The sequence below is a fragment of the Vicugna pacos genome, chromosome 23, assembly GCF_048564905.1.
Source record: "Vicugna pacos chromosome 23, VicPac4, whole genome shotgun sequence".
Classification (NCBI taxonomy): Eukaryota; Metazoa; Chordata; class Mammalia; order Artiodactyla; family Camelidae; genus Vicugna; species Vicugna pacos.
The window spans coordinates 28,581,974-28,603,816 of NC_133009.1; the positions used below are offsets into that span (position 1 = coordinate 28,581,974).

The 21,843-nt window shown below is 39.3% G+C and overlaps 1 protein-coding gene across 1 annotated transcript in view; it reads left to right on the top strand.

Moving 5' to 3' along the window:
• Window positions 1–21,843, top strand: part of USH2A (usherin) — a 698,253-nt gene that overhangs the window by 371,082 nt on the left and 305,328 nt on the right. Inside the window, exons 34-36 of the mRNA XM_072948735.1 lie at window positions 12,058–12,217; window positions 13,938–14,109; window positions 19,537–19,684. Coding sequence (XP_072804836.1) covers window positions 12,058–12,217; window positions 13,938–14,109; window positions 19,537–19,684 — 480 coding nt within the window. The remainder of the gene's footprint in view (window positions 1–12,057; window positions 12,218–13,937; window positions 14,110–19,536; window positions 19,685–21,843) is intronic.

Sequence of the window (21,843 nt, forward strand, 5' to 3'; positions counted from 1 at the left end):
TCCTCAAGGTCATCGACCATGTCTTAATCTGTTTTTTTGTTTGTTGGTTTGGTTTGGTTTGGTTTTTCGTTTTGAACAGTCTTTGAGAGGAAAAGGAGAGGAGGTTGTTTTAGGGTTAAACAAAAAAATGAAAGATCCAGTCCTCCTGTCTTTTATCATCTGTAAACTGTACAGATTTTCACTTTCCTCTCCTGAGTCCATGCTTTAAATACATTGTTTATCTAAGAAACATACAGAGTCCCAAAGCACAAGGTTTGACACAATGAGCACCCATTGATTGTACTTTGAAGTGGATGTCAGTTAATGGATGGCTAGATGGCTAGATGGGTGGGTGGGTAGGTAGGTAGGTGGATGGATGAATGGATAGCTAGCTAGCTAGCTAGCTAGCTCAATCTCAGATTTTCACAGATCTCAGTAATCTGAAATATGAATAATTCTCATTAGCTGTAAGACTCGTATTTTATTTGTTCATTGCCCTCACCTCTAGTAGGTGATCTCTGCCTCCTGCAAACTAATCTGCATGCCTTTCTGGAGAGCCCTATGGGTTTTCTTACATGTATTTAGGATCAAGCCAGACACCAACTGACCAAGTGCTCTAGTAACTCCATGCACGGGGCAGTTCCATGGCCCTGATCTGGATAAGCATCATCTGGGCATCAGGAGCACTGCTCCTGTTCCTCTGACACTCCACCAGGCACCTAAGTCTCTCCCACAGCTGTGCCAGCTGGAGTAGTTTCCTGGCAGGGGCCACCTTAGATCCCCTAGGCCAGGTGGGCACCAGGACTGATCTGCCAGGTAGGGCTGTCCCAGTTGGATCCTGTACTCCCCTCCCATTGTGCATGGGTGTTCTCACCCTCCTGGTACCATAGCTACATAAGGCTGTATTAAAAGTGGAGGTAAGTGGAGGTAAGTGGAGGTAACTCTTTCTTCAGTGAGTCCTAAAGGAGTACTGAATGCTTTCCAGGATCTTAAAGAATTTAACAGAACAGGTCTTTTTGCTCTTACTCTTCACTGGAAGACATCTGAGTAAACATACACAAGGCTTTTCTTAAAATACACTCTCTCTTCTGAGAAAGCATGCCTGGCTTCTTCTCTCATTCAAGTCTTCAGAATGTTCCCAGTTCTCAATACAGGCAGACTTCTGTTGGGCCCTATCATGAGTTCTTCTGAAGATTCAGATACCTCTGTATCCACAGTACACACACATTTGTTCCCTCTTTCCATGACTGCCAACTCGCCCCTACTGCCAAGAATGCTGCTCTCCGGTTCTCATGCACAGTGCTGGCCACCTACTCTGTCACATATGCCTAAAGAAGTCTATATATATCTTACACTCCAGTTGGGGTCCTCCTTTTATGAAGTATTAAAGATGCTGTATTAGGGTGAGAGAAAAAGAGACAGATAGAGATAGAAAAACAATTTTTATTTTAAAGACTTGGCTCAGATGATTGAAAAGTCTGAAATCTGTAGAGCAGCTCAGCAGGCAAGAGACCCAAGGAAGAGTTGGTGTTGCATCCTTGAGTTTAACATCCACAGGGCACACCAGCAGGCTGGAAACTCAGGCAGAATTTTTATGGTGCTGTTTAGAGGCAGAATTTCTTATTTGGGAAATCTCAGTCTTTACTCATAAGGCCTTCAACTGATTGGATGAGGCCCACCCACATTGTGGCAAGTAATCTGCTTTATTTAAAATCAACTGATAATAAGTGTTAATCTTACTTAAAAAAATACTTTCACAGGAACACCTTAACTAGTCTTTGACCAAACAAGTGGACAACATAGCCTACCCAAGTTAACACATATACTACTTAAAAAAAATCATCAGTAAAATATTGATTAATTCAGGGGAAAAAGTTAGATGCTGTCATAGTCTGAACACTTATAAGTGTTTTTTTCTGAAGGAACATCAACAGACTGTTCTTTGGAAATTGCTGTTTTGAAAGAGAAAAACCTGTCATTCTATGGAAATGATTCAAAGGTAGACAATTCAGTGAAAGCTTTATATTGGGCTAACCGACGTCTAGCTGTCACATTGAAGACTTCATCAGCTTCTAAAAATGCAGTGGTTGCTTACGATGCATTGCATTTTTACAGGTTGATGTAGAAGCATAATTTTAATGTATTTGTTTTCACCTTAACATTACAGTTTAAGTTCTGCACATCCATGGTGCTCATTTTGCACATTCTCTTCTTATACGGAGGACGATTTGCTAAGCATTTCATTCCAAATTAAAATTGCGAGGGCATTTTATGATGAATTAAATAGGTGATCTTCCTCAAACCTCTGTAACTATTAGAGCAAATATCCAAGAAGTAAAAACTTTTATCACAATATTCTCTGTATATGTGTGTGTGTGTGTATGTGTATTTTGTTGAAGTATAGTCAGATACAATGTTGTGTCGATTTCTTGTGTACAACATGCTTCAGTCATACATGAACAAACATTCATTTTCACATTCTTTACCACCATAAGTTATGACAAGCTATCAAATGTAGCTCCCTGCGCTATACAGCATGAAGTTGTATCACAATATTCTGCATGCCAAGTTTCCTTGAAAAAAAGAGACATTCAGTAGAGAGTGTAACTTTTGAGAGCATCTAACAGAAACTTCTCTTTTTATAGATGAAGAAACCAAGAGCCAGTGTGGGCAAGTGTTGTGCCAAATTTCATGCAGACAGCTAACCACAGAGCTGAAAATAGACAAAGGTTTCCTAACCCCCAGCCCTGCTGTATGTGGGTCCACTGCATCATCACTACGAAGTGTTCAGCCTGGAATCCTGTAGCCTTCCTAAGCTGGCCCCAGCTGATCTTTGTAGCATTATTTCCGTTGCTTCTTTCATGTGTCTGGTGCCCGAGCCAAACTGAACTTTGCTGACCTAAGCTAAACATTTTCCACCCAGCTGGTACTGAATTATTCTCCAGCAGTGCTTTTGCCACCTCTCCCTCTCTAGGAGGTCTTCTCCCTCTGTCTCCTTTGCCTTAAAACCAATTTAAATGCTATCTCCTTTTTGATAGATAGCTGGATATGCATGGATATAGATAGATTTCAAATTTCAAATTTTGAAATCCTCAAAATTTCGCAGATCTCATTAATACAAATAAGTCTCATTGGTTCTGATACTCATACTTCACTTGCTCATCACCTTCACCTGCAGTCTCGCGATGATCTCTGCCTCTTGCAAGAGAACCCCCATGCGTTATTAAGGAATATAACAGTAGCAAACACCCACCTGAATTCCCCAGTTTTGCCAGAAATATTTAGCTAAGTTACATGACTAAAGTTTTCCAGATTATATTCCTGGAATATTGTCTCTATTTTCTCTCTGGTTTGTGAGTGAAAAGCGTTTATGAAAATTGAAAGCCAGATACTGACTTCCTAACTCTACCTTTCTACCTCTCACTGTCCAGAGGCACAGTAGAGGTGAGACTTTAGTGAGTACGTGTGCGTAGACAGGGAATTGGGCGGGGAAGGAAGGGGTCATACTGCTCTAGGGTTGTATTATTATCAAAGTAACCAAGAAAAACAACCTTGGGCTGAATAAACTGTGATTTATTACAAATGGAATATTAGAGAGGCTCCGAAGTCAGACTGGAAGACAGCTGGCAAAGACTGCTGTCAGTCTACGGAGTGTTGCATGGAAGCCTTTTGTTCTGAGCAGCCGGGGAAGAAAGAGGAAAATGAGGAAGCATCATCCCTCATTATCACAACTGACAGACAGACCAGTGACTGACAACTCCCAGCAGGCTGGGCTCCCCCCCGCACGCATGCCACCTGCTGCTTCCCTGCTGGAGGGACCCGGTTTTCCTCTCCTGATTTCTGGTTGTCTTAATTGCAATGAGGTTTTTACTCTTCACCCATCAGGATTATTCAAAGTATTCGGAGTCAGAAAGGGATGCCTAGAAGACACATCCTTGTTCTCAAACAGTTTGTAACACCATGACTACCCTTGAGTGGGAAAAGGATGCTTACAAGGGAGATTTGTTAAAAGGGCAACGAAATAGAGTGTAAACTACGCAGACTTCAAGGAAAATTGGGAGATGCTCCATAAATAAGATACACTTTGAACAGGGTTTTGGTGAAAGGGAGGGATGTGGATTTCTCTGATGACATAAGAAATATAAGCACGAATAGGAAGTGCGTTGTGTTTAGTCATATAGTTTGGGTGTGGTTTTATATCTGACTCCTTACCAGGGCAAAAGGATGCCCACTCTGTGAATTAGTTTGAAATTGCAGGGCTGGACGTCGGCTGCGGGGAATTGCTCACCTGGCCAAAGAGAAGCATGTTGCAAGGTAAGGTTTCTGTGAGGATCAGAAGAGCAGCAGTGTTCAAACTAAAGAGAGCCTCTGTTTTTATTAATTAAAAGGTCAGAATCTGATTTTTCTGGAAGCAAAAAGCTGAGCAGGCAGTTGGGGAGCAAGGGCTGCACAGTGGCACAGACAAACGCTCGCTGACCTACCGTGAGCACCCTGGCATAGCTCAGTGCTTCCCAGACATCCGTGGAAAACACACCACCTCTTAGGTCTGCCGCCTAAGATGTGTCCTCACCGAAGCATGACTTAGCGCTGGTTCTCAAGTTGGAATACCAAACGTCAGGCGATGGGGTCAGGGACTGCCTGGATGGTGCTCACGTTTTTAAGCATCCAGGTGATGATGTGAGGGAAGGATGTGCAGAGTGGAGAGAGAAAAATCAGGAAAAAAGCTGTATTTTTTCCTTTGTGAAATAATACTAGGAAGTTATCAGGGAAAAAAAAATTGAGGACATGCAGCAGATGATAAGGAAGCAAAAACTGCTTTTTAATTTTCTGATGGGAGAAACCAACAGGAAGAGATACATCCCTCAGTTTACACCGGAAGTTGAGAAGAAAATCGTTGCCTGCTTACTGGTTCATTTTTGTCAGTTGAGATCAATGAAATTATCTGAACGACAGCATGAAATGAATCGTAAAATAGCATATAATTCATGGCCAGAATTGTAAATTATAGTTTACTTGACAGTAATCGGGGAGGTTTCCATGCACTGGGATGCATCTCCTTGTAACATGGCTCAGGACAATGCCTGTGGATCCATTTCTAATGTGTATTAGAGCAATCTGTTTCTCCCTGTCCACAACTCCTCCTGGTGTTTGATCTTATGCAAATGATGCAATCAAGCAAATGGGAAACAAGATCTTGTTGCTAAGGGGCTCTGACAAACAGTGGCCTTATGCTTTTAGGGGCCCCCCCCACCCTCCACTAACTGACTCAGATTTGTGTGCATACCTGTGGTGTTTGAATCTGTTGATCCATTACACGGCCTTTGCAGGACCGAATCACGTCTGTACAGACACGTGACCAAATCAGCTGCCGTTAGGCAGAGAGGAGAGAATTATCATTAGCTCCCTCATTGCTTTAAATTTTAAATTGGTGGCTTTGTTTATGGCTTCATTCCCAAAGAATGCCTTAGCCTATTTCTGCAGGAACCCTCTTTTTCAGTTTTTTTGACTGATTCTTAAAAAACAACACCACCACCACCAACAACAACAACAAACCCATTGCATTTGTTTCCTTTTTACGCAGCTGGCCCTTTCCCCCAACCTGATGCTGCCTCCTCTTCTCTCCTTTCTCTCATTTCCCTTTCCGTTGTCCTCGCCATCTCCCCCCACCTTCACCTAGGATTCCCCAGTCAGGTCACCTGGGCAGCCCCTTCTCCCATGTATCATGTTAGGTTCTACCCCCGTCTTTTTTTCTTGCCTCATTATTCAGAGGACACCAGTGACACTTCATCTTCTTATGGAAATACACTGAGGATAATCCGGTTCGGGGTGGACAGTAGAGGCATAAAAATGCCTCAGAAGTCAAGAAAGCTACTTAATCAGACTGGCTTTCTTGGCACTGTTGAGTGGGCAGTTTTTAAATTTTCCAGAATCCAAAGAAAACCCTCAATTCCTATTGCAACAAAGGCATGGCAATCAGATTTCCCAAAGCAGATATCTGACCTAACAGAGCATTTTGTGTGTGTGAATTAATTTACCTGAAAAAATTAGAGAAAACATTCATTCCACAAAGGTTTGAAAATATTGGCCGTGTGGTCATCATAAGCATAAATGAAGGGCCAGTTGATCATGGAATCTTGATAAATCTTGGTCAGTAAGACATCTAGCTACACCTCTGTTTCTGTGAATATCTGTATCTTTATTTCTACAGCTTGACTTAGTATCTGACTTTACTTCCATACAATTTACTTAGTAGGAAATGAATTACAGTCAGGGGTCCCCCTGTCTCCCCTGATGGTGTGAAAGCTTCCAGGGTCTTATATAGTTTCTTCCTATTTAGAGTGTGACCATCCATGGTGCCTTCCTCCTCTGTGCAGAGGCACCACTCGCTCTTGAGATGACGCCTCAGATCTAGGAGGTCTCTCCGTTACTTCTGTGTCACAGTTCGGAAACTGAAATCTCTGCTCAGTTTCCTGTGGGCTTGTCTACCCACAGACACCAAGGTCTTTTCTTTTGCGGGAGTCTATTTCCTCCCTGGGACTCGAGCTTGGAAACCGGGGTCAGAGCCCCTCCTCCCAAGAGCCTGCACATTTCTTTCTTCTTCCTTCTTATTCCATCAACATGAGAAATCTGAGGTGCAGAGGAGAAGGGGCTGTGCACTTCTTGTTTCTCCCACCCTGAGGTCTCTCTCTTCCTCCTATGTCCAGGAGGGTCCTCTTTCTGCTTCCTGACCACACACATTCTGTTTCATAAACAGTAGTTATCTTATAGGTAAATTGTGAACTTGTTTCATGGAAGGAAATTTAAATGAGGGAAAGACACAGGGTCAGGAGTAGGGAAGAGCAGAATAAAGAAAGACATGGGTTAATATGACAACCATGTGGATCTGGCTCCCTCGGCACAGATAGCTCAGAGGGGGTGCTTTACCTGAGGACCACAATTTTAGACCCTCCTTGGTTCCTCCAGAGAACTGGCCAAACCATGAAAGGAGAAAAAAAAAAAAAAAGATCAGTACAATGAAGGGAGAAACAAGATAACAAGAGAGTTGTTGCTGAGGAGTGCGAAGGGTCCAATTCGAATTAGAAAACCTAAAATCATGGTCGATTCTTTCAGTATGTTCAGCAGTGCTGTCAGTCGCATGTTAGAGATATGAGAAGTATCAGAGAAATAAGATGATGAGATTTATCCAGAGCTAGGAATTGGGAGGGCAGATACAGAACGAAACGGGGAGGGGGGAAGCTCTAGGGACCCGCAGAGTATGGCTTTGGGACAGGCGATCAAAGAGCACAGCAAGGAAGACACAAATATGTGAATACTCTAGAAAGAAGGTGCTGAGAGGCTGGACATCGTGCGGTGGCAAAGGGCTGATTGCATTGTTGTGACCAGCGGAAGTGGTGTGAATTTACCCGTTTGTGGTCAGAGAGGGAAGCTTTTAGATTAAGAATCTTGGAAGTAGTTCCAAAGATGATCCGGTAGTGTGTATAACTGTGCTGAATGTGTAATAAATGAAGCAGAAGTGAAGGGCATTACATTTGAGGAAGTTAAAGTGAAGCCAGATTCAGAGATGAGTCATCCCTGAGGATATTGGAGATGCCAAAAAAGGGATTATGATTGAAAAGAAAACTGAGCCAATGCTGAAGTCATTGAGGACAGGAGATGTATGACCCAGGAAGTGTAACAGGGCATATGTCAACTGGGTCTTAGACATGCATTTTCTTAAATGATGAATTGATACTGGTAAACCATGGCTGTCTTTTCACCATCCAACATATACATGTAAATTATAGAATTTGAAAAATATGTGTAACCAAAATATAAATAAAATTTGAATCATCCACATGCCTTCACTCTAAGAAACCAATGTTAGTGTTTTGGTGTATGCCTTATTTTTTTATGAATTATTCATGTTTGAGAATTAGATTTTGGCATTCAGACAAGAACAGCTTAGCTTTTTCTTGTTTTTTTTTTACTAGCGAATCACCTTCATCTCACAGTTACAGATCCTCCATTGATCTAGCAAACTGTATGCAGTAGATCCTTGGAGATTTTTAGACGTTACTCTATTTCTGAGAAAATTTTGGCAGTCTGGGGAAGGGACATAGACGTCTCCCTCTGATCTTGTCCATTCATTTATTCAACGAGTAAGACTATTGGTAATTAAACATCACACCAATCCTGAGATACGCCCTGTTGAACATGATGGAAAATATCTTTCTGTTCTCAAAGAGTTTACATCCTCCCGGAAGGGACACAAAGACAAGAAATAAATGGCAAGGCAGTTTCTGACATGTTCTGGTAATTATGATAAGTAACTAAACAAGGTGACATGACAGAGAGTACCTGGGGACGGATGGTGGTGGCCATGCTGTGAGATTATCAAGAAAGACCACGCAGAGGAGGATGAGCCTGTAGGATGACGCAAATTCAGCCGAGTACAAAGAAGGAGAAAATAGGTTTTAGTTAGAAGCAGCAGCACCAGTGAAGGTGTGGAGGTGTAAGCCTGTAATGTTGGAGGAACAGAAATGTCCAGTGTGTGGGAGGCATGTGTCAAGTCAAGTAGGATCTCACTGACCACTGGTAGATTTCATTCTAAGAGCAACATGTGGCCACTGTTGGGTGTTACTCTGGGGAAGCAAAAGATCGCTCTGGACTAACGGTCTTGCTTCCTCCTTCACTGAGGAAATCCAAGCAGTTATAATTCCCCCTACATGCCCGCTACCATCTACCCACCTACCAGCATTTGCACCCACGCAGTCTGCCTTCCCTTCTGTTGCTATAGAGTATCTGTCCTGCTCCTTCTAAGCACAAACCCTCCACTTTCATACTTGGTTCCAGCCTTTCACATATTTAAGGACAAAGTTCCAGCGATTCTCTCCTCTTTCATTTGTTACCAGTTCTGTCTTTGTTGGATCACTCCCATCAGGTTATAATTTTTTTATCTCATTTAATTATTTTAAAAATTCTTCTCTGGACTCTACTTACCTCCCATCTGTTGTTTCACTTTCCTACTTTCCTTTACAACAAAACTTCTTGAAGAAAGGTGGTTATATTCACTATGTGTAACTCTTCTTCTCTCATTCCCTCATTAAACCCACTCGAGTCAGGCTTTGACGCCCATAACTTACTGAAACTGCTACTGCACAGACACCAGTGGCTGCCATATTGCTAAACTCAGTGGTCAGTTTTTAGTCCTCCTCTTACTTGAACTGTCACCCTTAAAATGTTTGCCTCACTTAACTTCCAGGACACCATACTCTTGTTTTCCTCCCAGGTTTGGTATTTTCTGTTTCAGCCCGGGCTCACCAGTCATCCTGGCCCTGTCTAGCGACATGACCTTTCTAAGCACACTCACTTCCTCATCCTGGTCTTGACCATCATATAATGGATGCTTCCCAGTCTGTGGAGGAGGATATTTTGTCACAGCAGAATCCAGGCACAGACAGTAACCCTGGAACTAATTGCTATGGGAGGCTATTCTCATTCAAGGCAGATATTCTGGGTGAATTTAGGAGTTAGGTGATCAAGGTCAGCTTCAAAGCATGTAGGCTGTAGTGTGAAAGAGAGTGGGGCGTTGTGTGATACGGAGATACTATGATGTGGTGATCCTGTGAGGGTGTATTCTGACCCCACAAGCTGGAGAGAACTCAGGACTCCCAGATATGCAAGTCTGTCCCAGCAGACACACACACGTAAGTATCAGGCCACCTTGGAATGCTATGAGTTCTTCGCCAGCCACAAACTAGATGGCCAAGTCCCTGCTCTCAACAAGCTAGAATGTAAGAAAGCAAGAAGACTGTCCCAGCACAAAGAGTTCACAGGCCAGAGAACACTGTAGCACCCAGGCCGATTTGCAGCTGACTAAGACGCAGGTATTGGTACGAGAGATTCTCATGCAAAATATTCCAAGGTCACTTGGTGTCACTCCCGTGATTACAGTTTCTGGCTGGGGCATGTTCTTTCAGAAAAGATAGCTTATTCTCGAGTTCAAATACTACAGCTGTTCCCTAATTGCACTGACTTACCCACCAGGAAATCCCCCTTCCCTCTAGGTTCCGTGTCCTCCTTGGTTTTGCTCCTGAAACTGGATTTAGAGTCAAATCCCCAGCTTCCCTTTCTCAGGAATGTAAGGAATTCAGACCTATGGGAGAGATGAGAGGCCAAGATCACCAAGTTCCTGAGAACCAGAAGAAGATGCCAAAAACAGGGAAATGGCAGATATAAGATGTTAGCATATTAATGCATTCTAGTTTTGGTCAAGATTGGGACCACTAGTAGGACCTGATTTTTTTTTTTTTTACATGAAGTTTTCGCACAGTAAATAATAGTTTACTCTATTGGTACCATATGAGGCCACTGTTCTCATTTTTTTTTTTTAGCACCATCTAGTAGCATTTTTTTTAACATCATAAGTTTCATAGAATGAATTTTCAAATGAAAGTACCCCAGTTCTGTCTGACTTGTGCAAACATAGGATAGCTGGTCCTACCATCTCTTAGAAGTCGCTGGCAAGGTCATGCTGTTCCAGCACCAACTTCAAAGTATCCTTGCAACTTGCCTTCTGCTCCCACCATGTGGGGGTGACCCACTCAGCCTGGTACCGTTGATTACCTGTAGGATGAAGTTGTGAAGCAAACAAGCCTTAATCAGAAGCACTGCCAATCTCTTCTTGAGCACCATTTTTTGTTCTAGAGTAACTATATTTAGTGTAAAAAAAAATTTTTTTTGCGTTTCTTCTCTGATGACCTACATGTTTAGCCAATTGATTATACTTTGCATGAAAATCAGAGTGTTCTTATTCCAGTTTACTTTCTCTAGCAATGCAATGCAATCCAAAATCTATTTCCCTGAATTAGGATGCATTTCATTCATCTTTTAAACATGAAATTGTAATGGTTCAAGGTTAATGATCTTTAAGATGTGTAGCTTACATGTGACTACCTTATTTCAAAAATATTCCCCCAAATAATGATTATTTCTGGTTGTATAAAAGTGTGACTTGTTGAAATCTTCGTAAAATCGACTGAACTTTGCTTAGATTTATTCAACAACATAATTATCGAGTACCTTTACAAACGAAGTAATCGGGGTATTTCGGAATTGAATTAGTGTAATTTGGAATTGAATTACAGATTACTTTATTCTAATGCAAGGGAATGTGGTATCTATGAGAGATGCAGACAAGTATAAAGTACTAGGGAAGTTCAGGGGAGGGAGAAATTACTCCTGGCTAGGGTGCCACCCCACTCTCTTCATCATCTTCCAAACCTAGCTTTGCTATATCTAGATCATCTCATTCATTAATTCTCTCTTCATTTGGTTGAACCTGTATCAAACTTACAATGTGCCAAGCATCGTGCGAGATATTGAAGATGCAAAATGAGCATAGCATCCTTACCTCTTTTGCAGTGTTCAGTCTGATGGATCAGATAGTGATGTAAACAGGTCATGATGGCACCGTGTTGTAAGGCCTATGCTAAGAGTATGTGCAAAAGCCCGTGAGACAAAGGAGAGAATAAATGTCCACCTCGTGCTGGGGGCACGGCAGATGTATTAGCAAAATCTTAAGAAAGAAATTGGCATTTGCACTGAGCCTGGACAACTTGAAGGTCAAATAATACATAGTCGGTCAGGTGGACAAGAGAAAAAAGGAATTCAACAGAAGGAATTACAGGAGCAAAGTTATTGTATAAGCTATGTATTTGCATTTCAAAAGCAAGTCCTGTTGTCTTCAAATGTGTTTTGAAAATAATTTAAATGTCTTATTTATTTTTTAACACAGCCCTTGAACAAACTCTAAACTCAGAAAACGATTTACCTGGTCACAGACCATCAAGGAAACAATCAAATTGTTAAAAGAAAAAGTTAAACCAAGAGTTTGACTGACACTTGTCTATTTAAAAATAACTATCATATATTTAAAGGATAAAACAGCCTTTATTTTATTACTATTGATTTTTATGGCTATTGATTCTTATTTTAAGCTTCACTGTAAGAGTTCTGAGTGGGAAAGTAGAGGATAAGTGAGATCTCCTGAATGAAAAGTATGATGGAAAATAAAGTCTTATTTCTCCCACCCCCTAGATTTAGTGGCATTTACGCCCCACCAGTTTGTACTCAGTGCTTGCACACACGTGGGATGTACCAACAGTTCCTTAGTCGTTCTGTACACAGCACAGCTGCCACCAGAACACGTGGATTCCCCAATGCTGACCGTCCTGGATTCTAGAACTATATACGTACAGTAAGTAAAAACATTGCTGCTGTCACATGCTAGTTCATGCAAGAATCTCAGGAGTTCAATCAAGGGAAGGGTTTGTGACAAAAAAATTAATTTTATTGTGATTAAATGCATAGAAGTGATTAGTTCAGTGGTTCTGGGAACCTTTGATTATCACTTGCCAACTTAATTTCCATTTTGTCTTTATGCAATCAGGTTGAGCCACACACACGCGAGCGCAGGTTCCGTGCAAACTTCAGTAAGGGAAAAACTGACCACTTATATGACAGCCTTGGGCTTTTTATATGTTAGGCATTATTTATAATGATTTGGAGTTAGTGTCAATATATATTTTCTTCTTGACTATAAGCTAGGATTGTCTCGTTCCAGTGCAGTTGAAGTCAGAAAGCTTTTACCCGTTGGCACGTTCAGATTATCTTTGATGTTGGTGTTTGTTACCCATTTCCTAATACATGAGGTGCCAGGTTTATTGCAGCACTGAATTAAAACGTAGTAGACTTCTCTTCCCACCGCTTGATACTTGTTTGCATTTACTTGTGCTTGGTGTCAGTTTTCTCATCTGTAGAAGAAAAGTTTGAACTGAATAAATTATGATTCATTCAAGCTAAAAAATTATTATTTATATCTCATTGTTTGAAGTTTAACTCTCTTAGGGGCTTTTAACATGTCCCAAGCAGAACCCACATTTCTTTAAAAGAGTTCCTGCTACTGTCGTTATTTCTCGATTTACCAATTTCTGTCTACTCCACGACTTGTCCTGCTCATTTCCACTAACATCTTGTAACCCTCATCTGGACTACCCTCTACTTTTCCTCCTGCCACCCAGGTCCAATCCATCTCTCCAGTGTACAGTCCTGTGTATCCAGGTAGCGTGTCACCTCATTTAAGAAGTCTTACTGGACGACTTCAGCCCTTGCAATCCTCAACTTTTCTGCATTCTGTAGTTGCATCTTAACTCTGTTAGGCTGCTGCATTTTTCAAGACAATTATGTCCTGAAAATTATTTAATTTTGTCTCCCTCCCATTTCTCATAAGTTCTCAGACATTCTGCTTCTCCACATTTTTGTTCTATGGCTTAAATTCAAAATCAAATGTTCACTCACACATTTTTTTTATTATTAGCTAATTAAAATTGTAAGTAACTAGAGAAGAGGCACAATAAGCATTTCATACTATTTGGGTTTTTTACGTGAATCACTTTTGAGCTTTCATTGTGTTCCCTTATAGTGGCATAAATCCAAGTTCACATGTGTCCTTTAAAAATTCTGCATATTTCAGTGAAGTAAGTCAGACGGAGAAGGACTAATACATGATATCACTTATATGTGGAATCTAGAAGGATGGCACAAGTAAACTTATTTAGAAACCAGAAATGGACTCACAGACATAGAAAACAAACTTATGGTTACCAGGGCAAAAAAGGGGTGGGAGGGATAAATTAGGAGTTTGGGATTAACACATACAAACTATTATATATAAAATAGGTAAACAAGAAGGTCCTACTGTATAGCGTAGGGAGCTGTATTCAGTGGCTTGTAATAACCTATAAAGAAAAAGAATATGGAAAAGAATATACATATGTGTTAACTGAATCACTATGCTGTACACCAGAAGCTAACACAACATTGCAAATCAACTCTATTTCAATTAGAAGAAAATCCTGCACATTTCAGATTTGACTTGAAAGTATGATGGTATTAATACTGTATTTTTCCATTCCCAGGTGGAAACAGCCAAGAAAAGTAAATGGAATTCTGGAGCGCTATGTGTTATATATTTCAAATCACACGCATGATTTTACAGTTTGGGATGTCATCTACAACAGTACGGAACTTTTTCAGGATCACGTGCTCCAGCACCTTTTCCCTGGTAGTAAATATCTCATCAAGCTGGGAGTAAGTTAACTGCCCTTTTATCACTTCCTCTGCCCCCATTGCTTCCCTTTTATTTTTTTTCCCCTTATCTTCTCTCCATCCCTCACTTAAAAAAAAAAAAAAGACCCGAAAATCTCATGCATTGCTATTTACACGGAAAACTCACTTCACATACAAAATGATAATTCTGTGGACCTAATAGCTACATATTTATTTTATATTATGCAAAGCAATATAATAATAATAATAATCTGAATCACTAGATTTTTCCAAATCTAATTTGGGATTATCAGAAATTATTTCTTTTTTACTATTTATAGAATGTCATAATTGTTGAGGGCTTTTTAAAAAACATTCTTGGATTAATAAGGTTATTTCCCCATGGGGCTTGTATTCATTTGAAAAACAGTGTGCAGTATGAAAATTTAGGTCTTAGATTTTTAAATGAAGGTTTAAATGACCCCCAGATATTCTTGATTATTATTATTATATTCTGGTTTACATTATACTTCTATCTCGAAAGAATAGTCACTTAGTAAAACCCCAGAATCCTCACAGTTTAGACAGGTGATAGCATTTTTTAATGCAAAATAGCACTTTTACACAAAGGTCTTTTAAAAGACCTTGATATTACTGTGGAATTTATACTCGGTAGTTCCTTTTGTTTTTTGATGAAATATAATCTTTTTTAAGTTTAATAGCACATCTGAAAATAACTGAATATAAACATGAGATTGTCCCTATTTGTTTTAAACACACTCTTCATTTTATAGCAATACCTATATAAGGATATTTGCTTTGATAAATGCCATAGAAAATATTCTGCTCTTGATTATGAATAAATTTACATTTATGTAGACACTGTGTATGCATTCATTTTACTTAACATGCTCTTGAATGCTCTAAATATTATACCACGAGAAAATAAACTACATTCAACTGTTGCTAACTGTCTGACCTGACACCACAGAACAAGGGCAATCAGACGATGTTAAAAATTTTGCTCGAAACTGGCTGCATGTGCCTAGGTGTTCAGCACTTAGATGGGTTGATGTGATTCCTTAGTTTTATTACCCAGGTTGGAAGAAGTGTATTAACATGCTTTTCAAAAAGCTAATACAGAAATCCACACTATTTTCAAAACAATGATGATCTCAAAATAAGAAAAGTCCCAGTGGTTTAGAAGCAACCAAAATTAAATGAAAATTGTTGTGCTGTTGGTTTGTATTAAAAGGAGACAAATAATATAAAACAAAGTTCTACTTTCAAGGTAATTTTTTAGGACATTTTATGTAGTCAGTGAAAAATCTACCTCAGTCTCCTCTGTTTTACACACCTGTAATACCTTGAAAAATAAACACCACTAGATTGGGAGTCTGCTCTCCTGAGTTTTAATTCAGATTTTGCCACCATCTGAGTGACTTCAGACAAATTTATTTAATTGCACTGAGTCTTCAGTTCTTCAGGCTTAAAATTAGGACTCCGAATTAAATAATTTTAATGTCTCTTTGAGCCCTAAAATTCTATGATACTATAAAGGTGACCCCAAACAATATTCTGTGGAGCCAAACGAGATCTGTCAGCCACTGAGTAATGATGATTCAAGATATAAAGATGTGGAAGTCCTTGCTCTAACTCTTGTTAGGGAAATAAATTTGCTCATATTATTTTCGATTTCACTGTGTTTATTAGGGCAGAAGATACACTGATATATTTTCAGAAGTATTCAACTAAAGGTTTTTTTTTTTTTTAACTTTAACTCTGTTAACCAGTAAGTAAATGAACCAGAACATTTTAGGTTCATCTTGGTTAATTGAGGGATTATTGTATATTTCACAGTTTCAACATAATAACTGGCTTTCAAGGTCATTAGATTAATAGATGAAGATCAGGTTCCCAGCCCAGTGGAATTGCCTTTAGAGATAGTCTTGGCATGTTCACTGTAGGCTTGGAAACAAAACATACAGACAACTAAGCCTGTAGGCAGGCAGGCAGGCAGGCAGTCAGGCAGGTCGGCCTTAGAGGAAAGTGCATGGGGATTCTACATGACTGACTAAGATTTACTTCGGACTGGAGCACGTATGTTACGTCATGTGTCTTCGTTTAATTTTCCTTGTTGACTGGATTAAAAACTCCTGAAGGATAAAGACAGCAACTTTCAAAGTTCTGTCTTCAGAGTTAAGCACAGTGCCTGGAAACCAGAAACTCATGAACAATTCTTGAATGAATGAATGAATGAACCCTAAGTATATTAACTTCATAAAGAATCTGAGACTTCTGATATGAATCAAATAATTTGCTGTAAAATGTCCGAGTTGGGTACTGAATGGTTCCAAATACATGCTCTGTCTACTAAAAGGAACAGCATGCCACTCATCAAATGGTATTGCAAAGTGTAGCTACTCCTAGTGAAGATAGTAAGTGACAATTAAATATGGAAGCCAGTATGACAGACAGATATCAAGATATATAAATGTCTTGGGAATATTCATATTCCTGCTAGACATTTGCCTCTTGATGGATGTTCAGTGCTAAATGTATTTCCTGGAAAGATTCTTGGAAATGATGAGCTTTAAGTTTTTTAAAGATCGTTTCTAGATAACATGGCCTTGTTCTTATTCTTCATGCTTTAAAATGTGTTGCCTTCTTAACATCGTCAGACAGATCCTACTTATCTGGAAAAGAGAATGCTAGTTTAGGATGTCCTTAATAGTCCTTATTTCAAAAATAATTGGTATGCTTTTGTTAGTTATACATATGATTATACCAAAATTGAATCTTCTTTTTGGGCTGAAGTTACTCATCATTTCAAGGTAGTATTATGACTTCTCAGTTAGGAAAAAAAAAACACAAAACATGGTTGTAATTGATGCAAGCTGTAGGGGATGGATTGAAACACTTTATTTTAATGGCTCAGAGGCTTTCAAAGACTTTGCCATTTCATAGAGACATCTTCGATCAGCCCCACTATTTTTAGTTTTTTCCAAACTAGAATTTTAATCAGCATCCAGTTGTGTTGAATGCAGTGGCCTCTGCTGCTGGCAGAATTCAAGTTGGTTCAGTTTCATTTAGGTGATATCAGCTAGATTAGACCAATCAGAAGCAACTTTAAGAACATGTACGTCCTTATTGAAGGAACTAAGACACTGTCCTGCTCACTTGGCACCTCTAAGTGCATGCAACAAAGGATGTGGGAAAAAAGAACAAAATAAAACATTTTGCAGATAATTCTGTTGTTTCAGCAGCCTCTTTGTAAATTCAGTTTCATTTATAAGAAAAAATTTCCAACAAACTCCTTGGATTCTTAAAGAGGCTTTTATCAAGTTATTAGTTTATAGGTCTTGAATATCATAGCCCCACGAACAGTCCTTCCAAACCAGAGGATGTCTGCATTTATCCCAGAAGACATCATAAAATTCTCAAAACAAAGTGAATTTTAATTCAGACGCTGTTTCAAAAACTGTATACAATTATATGTCACATAGCACACACAGTATCTCTTTGGGAGAGTTGTCAGGGGAAATTCTTAGGCCATGAATAAGAAAAATAATAGTGATAAGTAGACTATGAGAATTAAATCCCAGTGTGGTGTGAGTTTCACAATAACATACAGCAACATTTTTCCCCTCCTAAGGAAAAAAAATTCTAGGAAATTCAGCTGGACAGATTTATCTCTCTCTGAGGACTAGAAAGAATGCTCCTTTGCCCACTTTCCTTTGATAAGTCAGCTGTCCCACACGGCCTCTTTTCCTGCCACGTTTTCTTGTGGACTTCTAGCCTGTTGGAAATATTTTGGTTTAATTTTTCTGTTCAGGTAGTTATTTTTTAGGTTAATAGCGACATGTCCTAGAGCTTCGAGTCAGGCTTTGGCCCCAAGCTCCATTGATTTCTCTTTATTTGCGAAGATTCTGTTCTCAGGAGGACAACGGGTTGTCTCTTACATCTGTATGCACACGCCACAGCTGAGAATTAGAGGAAACCCACAGAGGTTAATTAGGTCCCCAATCTTAATGCAGTTTCATGCCCAGGCCGCAGCTTAACCCGTCTGAAACTTGCTTACGCTGAGAAATTATCTTGAAGACATAGGCTACTGTTGTGTTCTTACAATAAAAAGTGCGATTAATCTCCATGTCTACTGACCGTTTCTTGTTACCTATACTTACAGCAAAGAATTTGCAACAGCCTTACAGGTAGTAAGTATACTTTCAATGTAAGAAAATAGCCTTTAAAGTCAGTCAGTTTTCTCCTGTCTTTAGGAAAAAGAATACCAATTGCTCTAAGTATCAAAAGGTCATTCCTTCAATATCAGACTGAAAAGCGAGGTGCAGGCCCAAAGAAAGAGAGAGGTGTTTTTTAAATTTTTTAATATTAGTAACGTCTACCTTCAAAATGGACTGCATAACTACCTGCTTTTTACATTTTCCAATGATTTTTGCTTCCTTTTCTTACTGCTTTTGGTAAAATTTAGCGCTTTTTGAAGAATTTTTACATTTTGTTGTGTAAATGACAGTTGTAATTTAAAGAGTTTAAGTGTAGTTTTCAAATCCCTGTGTTGTAGTAAGGCTTACTTGCTAATATTTACTGGCAGATAGAAGCTAGAAGAACTCTGTGTATGTCTCAATTTCCTGCAGAAATGCTTATCCAATAAGTCAGGCAGGGACGAACTTTTCCTAACACACGTAAACATTTATTTTGGAATTATTTGCGGTTGATGATGAAAGTGCATACAAAGGTTCTGAACATGTTTAACACTCATGCTGCCATTTCTAGCATTAGTGATAGCTCATTAGGGAATCAGACGGATCCTATGATCATTTTGTTGGCCGTGTCGCATGCAGTGAGGCCCATTTTCTCTGGTGCATGAGTAAATGACTTGAGCCTTTAAGCCATCAAACAGTCACTCAACAACTGCTTTGTTGATTTATGAGAAGTGTTGTTTTTTATTCCATTTCACATTGTATTATACTTTAAACATATTACTCACTTTATGGTAAGTAAAAAGCAGTTCTGCTTTCTGTGCATTTTTCTCTAGAAATCACTCGTTTTATCCTGGAGTAGCCTTCAGTCTCTAGCACTTTTCTCATGCACGTGCGTGTATGTGTTTCATTCTAGGAATCTTTGCGCCAGATTAATTTCATCAGGACGCTTCACACAGTTACTGTATGCCCCATCTCTAGGCTCTGACTCAGGATCTATTTATAATTCCCGCGTTTTTACATCCTGGGTTGTTATTTAATTATTGGCGATGGCCGTCTCGTGCCCTAAAAAGGAAACTAATTAGATGGTAAACCTCAGCACTGAAACAAATTTACTGGGGGCGGGGTGTGAGGAGAGCTTCATTTCAAAGAATGTGGAACCCTTAGGGTGAATTCTCTTTCTTTCGTGCTGATGTAAACTTTGGGGACCCGAGTGAGATGTGTTTTTTGTGTGTTTTGCCTCCCTGCTCAGGCTTGCACGGGGGGCGGGTGCACGGTGAGTGAGGCCAGCCAGGCCCTGACAGAGGAGAGGGCCCCGGAAGGCGTGCCCGCCCCCAGAGTGCACTCCCATTCACCTCACTCCTTTAACATCTCCTGGACTGAGCCTGACTATCCGAATGGTAAGTGAACTCTTTTAGCCTCAAGTTAAAAAGATGATTAGCAAAGGTAAATTAATATTCTAAATGGCAGCTTATATGTGGTACTTAATTTTTAATGATCATTTTAGCACATAAAATACCTGAGATAGTATCATTGTCTGCAGTTAGGAGATTGTGGTTTTTAGGCTAACACACAATTTCGGTGGCTCAAAAGTGCTCCCTTTTGATAGTTCTTATGTACTGCATCTTATTGTTCAGTATGTTCCAGGAGAGGTGAAGAGAACAAACAGGATTCCCAAAGAATGCCCTTGTGAGAGTGACATTATATTTCCAATGACTTTCTGTTTTTGACTGTCCTGAATTCTTTTCTGAGAGAAGTAGGGAGGTAGAAAGTTCATCCACATATTGTATTTCAAAAGACTTTTGATTAAATAAGTTTATCTTAAAAGACACCACTTGGAACTCTGTATTTCTTAATATATTATTTATAAATATTTCAACATGCAGTTTTTAAACAATGCATGCATGCATTAAATATATATACATTTATACTTGTTTAACTTGACTGTGTATATTTCTAAATGATATATATATGTCTCTGTATAGTTTAGAGAATTAAGTTAGCCAGTTGAAGTTTCCTAAAATAAAGTCTTATCATAAAGAATTTGTAATTACTTGGGGTAGAAATTGATTTATTCATTTATTGGAAATGTCTTTAAGTTCAATGCAATATAGTACCATTGTTTCACACTGGTAGAGCTTACATACCATCAAATTTTGTTCCTTTTAAACACAGATATCAAGAAGACTTTTAATATCATTGAAACTGTTTTAAGTAACTCATTACTGAACACTGAAATGGCCTCTTTTAGCATAGACAGAAAGAATGAAAGAAAAATTACATTTTTATTAGTTTATCTTATGTTTACTAGGTTATTAATTATTCCAGTCATTTTAATTAAACTTTTGGCAAATGCACGAGATATATTTGAGGTAATGGAGAGAGCTCTAATAATTAGAGTGAGTGATTATCTCTGCTATTGAAGTCATTCCTGTACTATTACAAATTTCCTAATAAAAAATAAATGGATGTCTGTTTGATGCTTACTAAATAGTCAAAAATCTTGTCATACTTTGTGTTCCACAAAGAAATCTAGTCCCTAGGTGGCAATGAAAATGTTACTGATTTAATCCAGCTGGATTGATGTTAACGGTGTTAGATGATTTGCGTGGTGGAGCACCCCACTTCATCCCGTAAGATGATTTGCGTGGTGGAGCACCCCACTTCATCCCGTCGGTAGTTGTAACTTCAGTGGCACCCGAGATCCTGGGCTACTAGAGAAATACTTCTGAGTCTGGACTTTTCAAAGAATCTTTGTGTATTATGTTTGGTACATTTAAAAGCAATTTTAAAATATATTCATTGAACAATAAGAGTTTGGGAGATTTAGAAGATTGGTATTAATACATTCATTTATTCTAAAGTCTTCTGTTTAATCACATGCAAATTTTCAGAATTTTTGTTGCGGGGAGGTGGTTAGACATTTTTAAAGTCATAGTTTTCATTAAAAATTTTTCTTCTCTGCACTACTTCTCTCTCCACTTTTTCCAAAGTCTCCATTTTTTGCTTTCTATTGTCCATCGTCTAGAGACGATTGTTGGGGAACATCTTATCACTTCATCTGTTTTTCAAAGTTCCCATGCTTCCCCCTAAAAACCCAAAGGGTAAAGTCCAAATTCTTCAGTCAGGTGCTCAGGTCACTCCCAACTTGTGATTCCGCCTGCATTTACATAGCCTTGTAACACACTTTCCTTTCTAGCCACCTGGGCTCCTTCTGGTTTAGTGTAGGGCTGAAAGACGTAGGCGTAGAGTCAGATAGACCTAAGAGCAAACCTTGTCTCTGATGAATAGTAGCTGTTACTTTGGAAAATTTACTAACTTTCATGAACCCCAGTTTTCTCGTATTCTAAAATTGCAGTTAATGATTCCTGCCGTCTCTCCATCTTCACCTGTAGAAATCTCACTCATTCCTCAGGGCTAAATGGAAGCCTCTTATTTTATGAAATTGTTTCACTCTTCTTTGAGTGGCAGTCAAGCTTTCCCTGTTCTGTTGACCCTAAATCCTCTTTCTGTGCCTTCACCATGCCATGTACTTCATTCACCCTAGGCTCAGATTTAT